The sequence below is a fragment of the Fopius arisanus genome, unplaced genomic scaffold (assembly GCF_000806365.1).
Source record: "Fopius arisanus strain USDA-PBARC FA_bdor unplaced genomic scaffold, ASM80636v1 scaffold00004, whole genome shotgun sequence".
In the NCBI taxonomy this organism is placed as follows: domain Eukaryota; kingdom Metazoa; phylum Arthropoda; class Insecta; order Hymenoptera; family Braconidae; genus Fopius; species Fopius arisanus.
Window position 1 is genome coordinate 418,671 of NW_011887743.1, and position 14,006 is coordinate 432,676.

General features: G+C 34.5%; 1 protein-coding gene across 1 annotated transcript in view; it reads right to left on the bottom strand.

The window, feature by feature from the left end:
- Positions 1 to 14,006, bottom strand: part of LOC105271123 (Myocardin-related transcription factor) — a 138,617-nt gene that overhangs the window by 39,795 nt on the left and 84,816 nt on the right. The window contains exons 2-3 of the mRNA XM_011312479.1: positions 13,294 to 13,621; positions 12,393 to 12,604 (exon numbers count right to left, since the gene is read on the bottom strand). Of these exons, the coding sequence (XP_011310781.1) occupies positions 12,393 to 12,604; positions 13,294 to 13,621 (540 nt within the window). The remainder of the gene's footprint in view (positions 1 to 12,392; positions 12,605 to 13,293; positions 13,622 to 14,006) is intronic.

The window sequence follows — 14,006 nt, forward strand, 5'->3', positions numbered from 1 at the left end:
AACAACAGGATAATTAAAAGAAAAATTAAACTCGCAAAAAAGGCCGGAACATCACATTTACACTGACTCCAACTTTTTCTCGCGAAAAAGAAATGACTGAGAATGAGTTAAAAATCCTTTTCTGCCAGTGGCCCATTTTACCCGGCTCTCCCCTAAATGTACATATATATTAAATAAATATATGTATTAATTAATGAGGATTAAACTCCTAAAAATTGCGGCTATTACAAAAAATGTATTTCTCCACATAAAGTGTGTTAATTAAAGGACATATGCCCCTTCATTTTTAATTTTTATTCTAGATTCAAAGGAAGAATAAACAATAAATGACCTATGATTAGTCGGGAATCACTAATTAAAGTAAAACTAATAAACAGTAGTCAAACTGAAATTAATGCAGGAAGTTATCAAACCAATTAACTATTTTCTCACTTGAGAAAAATTCGGAAATGATAAAAAAAAGTATGAGAATGTCGTAATTGTTCCTAATTACCCATCATTCTAATTATGTGCTCGGTAATTAACGGAATACGTCGAATAGAAATAACGAAAGGAACATTTCCAACTTTTGAAATATGAAGGTCCAAATATAAATGGAAAAGCTTTTCGAAATAGAGTGGGTTCCCCTCGTGAAACAATATATTCAAAAAATATATACTATCGACCAGTGCTATATATGTTTTGTATTTCTAAAGAGTATACAAAAAATATGTGCAAAATACATATTTTTTGTTTTTTTTTTAATGTAAATTGGAGTAATTCGTAATATTTTTTAATATATTTTTCAAAATATAAATGATTTCGTATATTTCCCCACTTTATGAAAAATATAAAATAAGAGATGACCCACCCAATGGAGCCTTTGGGGTTTTTTTAAAATTGTTATTTTCTCTATTGAAAATATATCTTGAACTGTCAACACTCATTATGTTTATTTTAAAAAAATCTATTACCTTCTAGGAATAATTGAGGTATAAAGACTCAGACTTGGCGGCCTAATTTTGCACTTAACAGATATATCAATACTAAAAATAGTAAATCAATATCTTTTTTCAATTAATTATTCCTTGAAATTCCACCAAAAAACCAAAAAAAAAATGTAAAAATATGTATTTGATATAATTTTTTTAATCTGACATAAATTTTCCAATTGAAGGTATTTTCCAAATATATTTAGTAAAATACAAATTTTCCTTTTTTTTATATTATTAAGCACAAAAAACATATTTATAAAGTTTATAATTTTTTCCCCTTCGTTTCAAATTTATAATAAATATATAAATAAAAAAGTAGGTACGAGATACACATTTTATTATTTTTTACATAAATAATGAAAAATTATATTTTTGAATAAATTTCTGAAAAATACAAATTAATAGACATGTGCTTAGCTGAAAGCTCGGGTTTAAAAGGACCTCTGAAAATTCGAATCTCTTGAACTGAATAAAAAAAACTCGCCCATTCATATTCAGTAGCATTGAAGAATAATTGCGCGGGCGGGGATCGATTAACCTCGACGGACTTTCACAACAGACCAGGATTACAAATTTAATTTCCAGCTTATTTTCATCTCCGTATTTTTATTTTTATTTTCATTTTTATTTATCCCGTGTGTTTTCTCTCGTTTTCGCGTGTATATAAGTCAGATTGGGAAAGAGTACAGGCGAAAACTCGCCGGAGAATAAGGGGAACAAGAGTGGTGAATGCAAAGTTAAGTTACGTGCCTTGGTCATGCTGCGCGAGAGGAATAACAACGGCACCGAGAATAAAAAAAAAAAGAAAATAAAAAACGACAGATAAAGTATGTGCGGGTGGTTAAGAGTTTAAAAAAACATTGAGAGTTGTTGCAAAAGGGTTCTCTCATTCTCGCTATATTGCTAATTGTTAATTAGACCCCGATGACCCGCTGAGAGGTCCCCACCCACATTATAATATTCTCAAACTCCACTCTGCTCTCCCCATTTTGCAAATTACCCTAGCTGTGTCAAACCGGGTTTAATGAAACTCATGATCTCATGCAAAAACTATTGATCTCCGATTAATGACGAAACGAGAACATGTGGAGGAGGATGTTTACATAATTTTTTAAAATATTTCTACAGGTCTTATGCACGTGAGAATAACCAATGTCTGGAGGAAGCGAGGATTGTGTAGGAAGCGAGGGTGATCACAACTAGTGACTTGAGAGATTCTACGACTTCATGTTTTCAGTTATGTTCAGTGAGATAATGTAATGAAGCGTTTCTGCACGCCATAGTTACCTGTGTTGCTGTCCTTGACGCGGGTAAAGCGATAATGCGTGGGTGTATTAACGCGGAAGATGGAAAAGACGAGATTATTATGTGTAGGCGAATATGTGTATCAAGGCTGCTAGGTAGCACCTGACGACATAGGTTAGTCTAGTGACGACACATTATTTTTATTTATTGAGTGATCGATATTTTTTATTTCACCTTTATATCTGCCAAGCGATATCATACTCGCAGATAATTTTATGTTAAATTGCAGTTTATGGTATACGTTATTTCCCTCATTTTTCATCTATATTATTATCTGAAATTCGTAAATTAGATCAGATTAAAAAAGTTAATGACCTTTATGAAATAGTTGATTTACGTTTTGAATCGCGTAATTTACGTTTTGAAGGAATGACGGCCTTATTCAATCGATTCCATCATGGAAAGAAAGTTCTTAATTTAATAATCTTGCTTTAGATGTTTTGGAAATTAATGCAAGTGGAAATGTTTCCTTGAGAATATACAGGGTGGTTATAATTACATAGTAAACTATTGAAAAATTACACCTAAAATTTCAAGTACAAAAACTTGGAATTTGCAACAATAATAAGGCGATATGAAATTTCTGTAGAATTCGTCATTGATGAATCAGTTAATTTTTTAAATATTCTGGTAATTTGCTATTTTTCATGAAAAATCGTGGAAACGTTGGAAATTCAAATAATAATTTACTTGAACATTCAATCTATTGAAAATTTAATGACATTTAAAGGTGAATTTTCACGGTTCCTATGGAAATTTCAATGATTTGTTTGAATTCATTGAATCATCAATCGAAATCATTGAATTTCAAAAAATTCAATGATTGTTTTCAATTAAAATTGGCTTTAACTTCATATAACTGAGAAGTCTGTCAACTCAGTGAGTGAAATTTCAAGAAATCTTCAAAAACGTCATTAGGAAATTTTTTAATGAAGATTACGAGATTGGAATGATCATGATTCGAAGAAGCTACATTTGAAACAGAAATATATATTCTCTGATGATCAATTCAAAAAATCTTCAACCGAACACCGGAGGTTCCTTCGATACGACGAATTCTGAGAAATGAGTAGATTAATGTGCAATACGGCCTATATTTTATGATAATTTACTCATTTTTTAGTGAAGTACTGCATAGAATCGTAATTTAACATCGGGATCGTTAATTGAGACTTTCAAGAGTTTACCCATGCAGTCTTCAACGGAACACCGTGTACATTTGGAAATTATCCTTCTGCTATCATTTAAAAGGAAAGGGTTGCCTTGAGGGGTTATTCATTGACGAAATCACTGTGTCACTCTGAATTGAAATGCCATGAAATCAGTCCTAAAATCATTGAAGTCATGGAATTTCAATGACTTCAAGTGATTTCATATGAAATCACTGGCAATAATTTTGATACCTCCTTGACTCTCGTCGTAAAAAAAATTCCGTGTCGATAACTATTCTCGGAATAGTAACATCTCATTTAATGATTGCGCTTGATTTTTGTAATTGACATAAAAAATTTGAAATCATAAAATCGGGAGAATACGTTTTTCAAATCCCCGGAAGACATTCCATCGGAAGAAATCAAGCATCCCAAGAAATCACTAGAAATCACTATGAAATCAGCAATCATTATCTCATGATTGTTGTTTTGTCATTGGTTACTCGTTGAAGCTGTAGAAATAGGACTTTCTGTCCCCAACGCAGTTGATTATTTTGAACTCTGTAAAATTCTTTTGTTAAAATTTTTATTTTAAACATGGTTGTTCACACCAAAGGACTATAAGCACGATTAACGGTGAGTATTATTTACCGTGTTGTTTTCCAAACCTTTAAGGCCAATATACAGTTAACCGATGATTCCTGTACCCACACGACTGCACCTCAGGTGGCAAAGAATATTCAATAGTGTCCTTACTAACATGCATCAGGTGTATCTAAAAGCATCTCGAGGACTTTCGATAGTCTAGTCAGAAGATTAATGTATCTAATGTGCTGCTGTCCCAGCCATTTCACAATGGAAGGACACGCCACGTGGTGAGAAGAGATCTTGAACCAGGTGGTCGATCGTTTTGCCGATCGAAGCGTAGGCAGACTTTAAGTTCTAGAATTTTATGTATCGGCGCATAGTGGATTCCATAACTTAGCAAAACTATAAAAAATATGGTTTAATATTAAATATAGTTTAATATAGTTTCAGTTTAGTTGATAATTTATATCAGTATCAGCTTCTCTCATAGATTTGGAGTTACTGCACAATGTAATAGTGTCTTCGCTTCATAATTCCTGCATGGAGAAAATCGAATGTTATAGTTTAGAAAATATTCTGGAAGTGGGAATAGTTACCATTACCAAGTTAATATCGTGTCATAGAGTAACTGTGATCATATGATATGATACCTATTGCCATGTTGACATATAATATAGTTACATTGATAAATCTGAAAAAAACTCCCGCTGACAGTCGAATAGTTTCTACGGAACATCTTAATAGTCACTATGCGGTATATTAAACTCCTACCAAAACCTTGAAATTCAATACTCGAACAATCGAGAATCAAAAAAATAACTCGGCATGAAAAATGATGATAAAAATATGTCCAATATGTTGTTTGTGAGTTAAAAGCTTTCTCGAAAGATCTCTTCATCAATCGAGAATCCCTTCGATTTTTCAAGATCATTTCTATGGCCCATTCAAATAACTGTCTAATAAAAGAATTTCTAATGCTATTCAGGTGGAATAAGTGATTTATTTGATGTTTTTCAACATAAAATTAATCATTTGAATAAAAATAAATCATCGAAAGGGGCAGCACGATCCATCACAGAAAGAAGGTATGAGAGAAAATGAAGAATATCCCGTTTCGCTGGTGATACGTGTAGGCGTCAGAGTTATAAGGACGAACGCTCAATTGAAACATACATATAATTGTCAACCTCAGTACAATCGGTCATTGGAGTTCCTTGGCTCATATGATATTTTTATCTGTCTCCATCTCTTTTGCTCATGCACTGTATTATATATGAAGTCTTGCAAAGTATCGAGCCGAGAATTACAAATAGCTTCACTTCCTTCCTATAAGACGTCTTTCCGTCAACTGGGGTCTGTTTCGCATTTTGAATTTCAATCGCAGCACTTGTTACGTTTAACTGACGCTCAGATTGCGTCAATAAATTTTTTCTATCGGGGTTAAACAATTGATTAGATCCTGGTGGAAGATAGCGGAAGGATTTTTCTCCATTTTTAAGGAGAATCTTTTATCCCGAGAGTTATCAAATTTGTTATTGACACCGGAAGAGATTGATGCCGTTAGACGTCGATTGTTGCAGCAAGGAAGCACTTCCGTACCGTTTATACTGACAATCACATAATTATTCTTAACTTGTTCGAGGGACGTGGTCATGCATGGCTCGTGTCCCATAGCAACTTGTGTTTTATTGATAATTCAATCATCGGCGAAGGTTGATCGAGAAATGTGCAAATAAAAATCGAGGTAGTGGTATTATTTATGATACAAGAAATCTCACCGGAAGTGATTTCGCTTGATTTCTTCTATAACGATCATTGTAATATAAATTATTTTATTAAAATTTCTTATGTGATAGAATTAATAGTTAACGAATAGTAGAGTTCAATAGCAAATTGGATTGACAAACCAATAATTTTCTCGCAATTTCTCTTATTGTAAACTAAATCGATCCTAGACGCACACCAATTCCTTTTTTTCACAATAACTAATTCGTTCTGCGTGCGCAGCTGGAAATATTTGTCTTGCTGTCACTAGATGATGCTAATTTGATCGTTAATTTGAAGCATTAGTTAATGAATTAGTTAATCTTATATAGCCTGGGTGACCGAATGGCACCGGTAAATAGTACCAACAGAATCACGCGATGACGAGAGGTTAGGTTGAGCTAACTAGACGATTGGATAATAATTATGGAACAGCTATAGTTGGTACTATGCGTATGCCCCTCAACTAGATGGCGCATTGTGTCACCTGCAATTCGGTAACTATAACAAAATACTCAGGTGCCTCAGGCGGTTCTCGTTTTGTGTCAACCGAAAAATTCAATAAATTCAAATATCCTTCAAATCGGCTAACGGTTGAATGAAATATTATTTGTTGCATTTATGACTGAATAGCTGATTCGGATCAGATAACAGATCAATTCGTAGCTTTTGTCAGCAGATCAATTCGTCAATACTGCTTATGAATTTCATTCCCTTTCCCTTTTCCCTTGCCTTTAGCTGGTAATAAGCGATATCTTTGGCGTCATTGGTATAAATAAATCGTAGAGTGTCTGTATCCCTTGCATATTCATAAAATGCTCGATGTGGTTTGAGGCTGGTGCCGTGGGCGAACCGGCTTAAGATATCTCGAATTGGCGGCGAGTCTATACATTCGCGTCGCCCCGGAAAGTAAGCGTCATCTACATGCATTCAAGTCACCGATAGGAGAGTTAGAGGCGCCCGTTGAATTTTTTTTTATACCGTTGAAATTAAAAGCCTTCACCTTCTCAAATAAAAGGTGAAAAAAACGGGGGTATGTATATTATGTGCCCACGCACCCGAGTGATCCATCTTGAATCACTATTATAATTATTGCTCATGTCTTCATTCGGGTTTTACACGGAAGAAAAAATATATGAGAAAAATATTCAGGAAGAACGATAGAACTCTAGAAAATTATGGAACGCTCTGGAAAAATGCTTAATGTGAAAAAATTTACATTTTGAAAAATATATTAGGAAATATATAAAATTGTAAATTTATATGAGAGAAGTACAAAAATAAGTATGCAGATAAATCAAGGAACTTCATCATGAATAAAAAAACTGATTTTATATAATTTATTTAATCCGGGTCTTTTTTTTTTCGTTTGTTTCCTCACTTCGTGCCTGCAAAAAGTCGAGTTTTTTTGGGGTCAGAAGCTGAAAGTTACAACGAAGGTTCGCTCGGTAAATTAACTGCAGTGCCACTGTATACAAAATAACGAAAGCGCCAGTAAATGAGTAAAAAAATATCTGCCTTTTTTCTTGAAATGAATGGAATCCGCGAGTCATTTCATTCTCGTCGCGTGTGGAATAACTCAATTAAAATAGTGCAGTAGATTAATTCTAGTATATTATCCCTTCCGTACGATTTATCGGTGACAGTTTTTACGTCAAAGTCATTCATCTGTTAATATTTATTTTGAAGAACAAATTAAGAGAGAAATCCATCGTCATGGAAATGTATCATTTTACATTATTTTATATTAAGATGTCTTCCTATGTCTAAAACAGCATGAACATTGAAAAAATATCTCCACTGGCTAAAATTGAAAATATTAAACAATTTTCCAAAGCAGCTTAAACGCTGATTTTGCGGAAAAAATTGAATGTTTAAAATTCGTGTATAGAAATCTGCAAAAATCTGTAAACATGACCAAAATTTAGTAAAGATTACCGTGGATATGAGAATAGTTACTACGAAATATAGTAGGGGTTACTATGCGATATGATAAACTTGTTAATAGTTAAGTGCCTTCCAGATGAAGCAGTACTTGTCACGTCGGCATATTAACAATTATTAAGCTGGCATAGTAATCATTACTATGTTGACGCAGTCACCATTACTATGTTGATATAGTAACCAGTAAAATGTTGACACAACAACTATTACCATGCTCTTACTATATAAATTGTGTCGACAGACAATGCACATGGTAACAATCCCTATCGAACATAGTAATGATTAGCATGTTATATCGTTATCATCACTATGTGTCGCATAGTAACTATTACCCGATGGCATGATGAGTTTTTCTATATTACCATGTAATTATTAATATGTTCATCATCGTAGAGTATCATATATGGTCTACTAGCGCGATTAAAAGGACAACTATTATAATTCGATAAAAACTATGTTGCTAGGGCGTTCGCTCCTACGGTCATGGTGAATTTTACCATTAAATTCCCCTCTGTGTTCGATCAATTGAGCATTCATCACGTCACCACTTCACCTGATCCTCGTTTATTGAAATAAAAATAGTGGTGATAAACGATCTCAAATCCGCCGACTTATAGACAATACATGTACTTAGGGAACATGGCCACAATCTATAAGCATCCAATCTCATACACAACCGATTGCGGTACCAGTGAATGAATGAATGAATGAGAAATGAATGAATAAATTTCACATTGCACGCGGCATATGGGTAACTCATTGGCTTTAATCCCCCTCACTCCCTCTCGATTCAACTTCACTCTTAAAACCAATGGTTTTCACGACGGGTAAATGAGCGCCACGGTCACGCCTCGTTAACGCCGAGCTTGTGCTCCTCCATTGCCATTACTTTCGGAACTCGTCACGAACTCGATCCATATCCTCAAGAGGTTTGCGAACCGCAAAAAACCTCTCGCCACAAAACCTACAACACTAATTTTCCAATAATTTATTCCACGATTGGCCTAACTGCCTCCAATAATTTAACCAAAAGTTTGAAACTATTCGATGGCAAAGATTGTGAATTCATGATCAAATCTAATTGTTTATTACAATATAAGTCTCATTTTTGCGAAGGATACAAAACTGTCTATATCATCAATTTTCAAATAATTCATTCCACAATAATTTTCGGAAAATTACAAACGAATTGGACGAACAGACTAAGAATTAATGATTTTTCTCTACATCAAAAAGGATCAGGTGATAATAATAATAATTTATTTATTTATTATTATTTCATCATTGACATTTTAAATGTTTACCAAGAGCAAAAACGCCTAATACTTAGTTTCCCATAATTAATTCAACTAGAATTGGAGGGAAATTTGAAATAATTAGACGAGATAGGGTAAGAATGAATAATAATCTATTGAAAATCATCAGGTAGCATTAAGTGTTATTTTGCAGGGTGAGAGGCCGCCCTCTTCCCACTTTGATGATTTACTCTTACCAATGTGAAAGCGTAGGTAATCGTCGATGATATCACCTTTATAAATAGTCACGCCTCCTGTCTACCACATATTATGACGACGATATATGTTGTTGTTGGGTCACCTACGTATGATATGCAACTGGAACGCCACGGAATCATTATTACGTACACTTGGGGACGTAATCGCTCAAGCGATAATTAATGCTACAGATTAATTACGAGCGGCGATATATTCTCTCATTTTCTTACACATGTGTATGTAAGTGTTAAACTCTTTCCTGCAGTTGATCGATCCAGTTTATATTAATATGAAGGTCAATAGTCAAATCTTTGAGTTTTCGGGAATAGTTTGAGTTCGATTTATATTGTGTGAACTGAAACTATTTTTCCTTTTATTTTGATTTTGTAGTTACAATTCTTAGGAGCAATCTAACTATATAAACAGATGTAAGATAAAAGCATAAAATTTATAGATAATAATGATAATCAGTAATTGAAGGGGTCAAATGTATAATTCTAAATGAAGTGGAAATAATTTATCGTTAATTTGAACATTATAAATAAGAAATTGAGAAAAAAAAAATAGAAAAAGAAGAGTTTGCAGCCATTGTTCATATTCTAACAAGAATATCCCGATTTTTATTCTAGAAAAATTCTACTCTACATGAACCAAATAAACAGATAGGTTTTACGATGAATTTTTCCCTCGACAAATGAAGCACAACAAAATGAAATAATTGACTCTAAAATTTCGAGCTCCATCCATCAATCAATTTCCCTTTTCACCCTTCCTCGTTCACTGCATAAAATTTATGAAGATTGATCCTTCCAAGCAGGAAGTTCCAACAGCACCAGGTGCACTAATTCCTAGTGATAAAACCAACCTAATCATCAACTTTAACAACAATCCTCATTCCATTCTTTCTCTCTCATTACTTACCGCGTGTGTAACACGAGTAATCCGCCTCCTCAATTTTTATCGGCCATTGAAAAATGAAGAAATAAAAAAACTCATTGAAAAGAAGCGCTGGAACAACAACGAAAAAATGCCAATTTCGAATCGATAATTCATCGGCGGCTTGTGCCTGCCTCCTCAGCCCTTCACGAAACGAGCGCATGATTATGGACGCGGCTTCATAATAATCACGTTGAGATACTTAAAGACCCAACGACCAAGGGCGCATTTCATAATGCACAAGAGGAGTAAGAAGATTGGGGAACCCCTCGATTATAGGTGGCGCCTTCACTCGCACTCTGGTGCATTAAACCCGCCAACAATGTACAATGTGAATACTTTCTCTTATTTTACCACTGTGGTGTAATCATCCTCATGTAGTATAACAAATCACTCGATCCTAAGAGTAGTAAGGTCGTTGATCACACCAGACCAAGTGTGATAATCCATTATCCTTCTTCACCCATTTGTACAATCATTAACTCGATTTTTAACAAAAACGACAAATCCATTTTTTTTTCTCTTCAAAAATATTTCAAGTTAAGGCCCAGGTGGACTGACTATCGAACGTCCACGTTTGTTGAAATTTTATATTTTTAACGTAAAATATATCAAAATTTGGGATTGATTTTGTGTTGCGGGAAACACTTGAATGGACATGAAAAAATAATGAAAAAAAACGAAAAATTATTGAAAGGCACTAAAGATCGATCTTATTTAAAAGGGATTTACCAAGTTCGCTCAAAAATAATAAGAAATACGTAGCTTACTATTGCATCTAGCTGTCACTGAATCTTCTGGAGAGCAATGGTAAGCTGGGTAATTTTTATTATTTTTTTGTAAACTTGGTAGATCCCTTTTAAACAATATCGCTCTTTAGCGCTCTTCAATCATTTTTCCTCTTTTTATTCATTATATTTAAAACTATTCGAGTAGCTCCTGAAACACAAATTTGATCCTAGATTTTAATGTAAATTGGGCTAAAAAGATAAAATTTAAACAAAGGATGATTCGATAGATAGTCCACCCGGGCCTCATTTCCCTATTTTTCTGCAAATGGTGAAGGAACATATTGAGTATAAATTACTCAACAATTCGAAATCAATTTGTGTAATTCGAGACAAGGAGTCGTTTGCCGGTTATTTTATAGGAATGAAAGAAAATAAAGCTGAAACGTTTCAGTTATTTATCGCGTTCATCGCTGCAAAAAATATGGGATTGTCCCGTAATTTTACCGAATCATTAAAATCCTATGGAAAGTTCTCGATTTATAATGCATTTCAAATCTTTTATGGGATTTTACGTTTTTTTATTAACAAAAGCTTGATTTTTGTTCAAATATTTTGTGGTTCTAAAATTCTAAAAATATACAATATTCCAATTATTTGTAAACAGATGGAGTTCACTCCTTTTTGTAATTTTATTAGACAATCTCAGATAAAATTGCAATTCCCGTCTTACTGCGTAAACTAAATTAAGAACTCGACAGAATATACGCATGTGCAGTTGTTCAATATTTTAATCCAATTTGATCGGAATTGAAAACGATTAATCGATGATCATTGTCTGTTTTTGTTCAGGTGTTCCAGTACACATGGAGACCAGGTATTACAAGTCTCTTTATGATGTCGAAAAATCCAGACAAGTGTGACACCTCGGCCAGGTACCGAGTATCCGGAATATTTAATCAGATACCGATAATTTATGCTCCTCATGCCCCGCAATTTCAGCAATCGAATTCATGATCGAAATGATTAATCGAAAGGGATATTTTCAATACCCTTCACTGACACGAGATCTATTAATTAAGAATTCTTTCTGGAGCAAATGAGTCGCGTGTCTTGTGCCAAACCTCGTGTTAACTTCGGGATAGAATTACTGTCATAATAATAACATTCTATTATTATCGTTGTAATTATAATAATATAATAAAGATCAAAATAATAGCTGCTCAACTATTCTGGTGAAGGAAATTGAATAAAACTGGCGGTAAAGAAATCTTTGGAAATTATTCATTATTGTTTATAAAAATTCATTAAAGTCGACCGAATGAATAATCTGTGAAACCGAGTCTCAGATGGTTAAACTGTAAACATTTGTAATTAATATAATTTATACGATTTACCAAAATATACAAACAAGAACTTTGTAATAATGTTGGCACAAGACATGCAGAAAATTCAGCAGGATGACAAGTTTACGTTTAAAAAAGCTAATTGTATAAGTTTATTACTCACATTCTTTGTTACGATCATGCTGCAGTGGTGAATCGTCAACTTCCGCTTTAGGCGGTGAAGATCGATTGCTCTCAGCCATTTTTGTTGTTTCCGCCACCGAAGTGGATATTTGTGATATGTCAACACCTAACGACTTTCTTCCAGTTGTCAAACTACCCTCTGCTGTTCTTTCGTATCGTTTTCCCGTTTTCTTGCTGCTCTCTAAACGATCTCTACACGAACAGAAAATATTCTTTCTGATAACGAAGAAATAATAAATTACGAAATTAGAACCTTCAATGAAGCCGTTAGAGTATTTGAAAGGGGAAACCGGAGAGGTCATGCAGCCTTACGGCTACATGAAGATTGATTCTAAATAGGGTAAAATGGCAGAAAAGGAATGCACAGCTGGGGCACTTTATTGTCCTGTTTAGAATGATAGGAAGGTGAAATTCAAGCATCATCGCCACCTGAACCTGATTATTACACTCTGGTTTTACCACTAAAACGTAACTGATACTTATATTTAAGTTTTCCATTCTTTTGTTCATTGAACGCTTGAGTTATATTTGCCATTTTCTGATTTATTTTCCGCTGTGAATCCCGGAAACACCGACGTCGGTAGCTCAGTGGCTAGGTGCGAGCTTATTGTTCTGAAAGTTGTGAGTTCGATTCCCCGTAGAATCGAATTTTTCAATAGACACCGATGAGCGGGAGGCTGCTAATAGAGCAACCGCCTGTACCGACATGGTTTTTTCTGTGGTTTCCCATGTCACTCCTATGTTCTATAGGAGAGTGAATACGGTACAGTGTAGGATCCACAGCCACGTGCATGGGGTGAGGGCCAATTAGCCAGAACAGGGCAGAAAGGGCCGGAATATAAAAAAAAAATCCAGAAAACTTTAAGTAGAATGATCCTTACCTGTCCTCTTTAGCTTCACGTTTCTCTCGTTTCTCCCTGAGTACCTCAATTCGCTTCGCCTTGGATTTGGTCTTGCTCTCGATTTTACTGAGTTTGTTGGACTGATTGTCAATTAGAATACTGGGATTTTGGGTGTTTGATTTAGAGGGCTCGTCGTTATTTAAGTGATTTCCGTTGAAGGATGCTGAGATTGATGATGATGCGGTGGTTCTGTTGTTCGTGTAATCCTTGAACCACTCGGGGTAAATAGCGCTTATAGTGTCCAGGAGGTCCTGATCCAACTGTATCCTCCAGAATGGGGAGCCGCTGTCCAACCTGTGGCTAGACTCTGAAACAAAAATAACACGTGTTAATCAATATTATCGAACAATTTCTGTTGTTATTTTGGTTCCGTGTGGCCCGTGACATGATTGTGATTTGAAATGTACATGAGACCTACTGCGCACTCCATGCGCCGAATTTGAATTTGGCGGTTCGACTCGACCAATGAGGCATTAGTCTTACGCGTTTCGAGATATTTCGACTCGGGCAAACTTCATTTTTGTGTTTCTACTTTCATAATAAGGATTAATTAGCCCTTGCTAGATGGTGACAGAAGATTGTCAAATTGTAATTTACATAATTTTAGTTTAATTCGGAATTCATATTATTTCGTTCCTCTCAATCGATTTCAGGTGCCATCATCTCTTTTGATCATCTATACATCTTTTTGT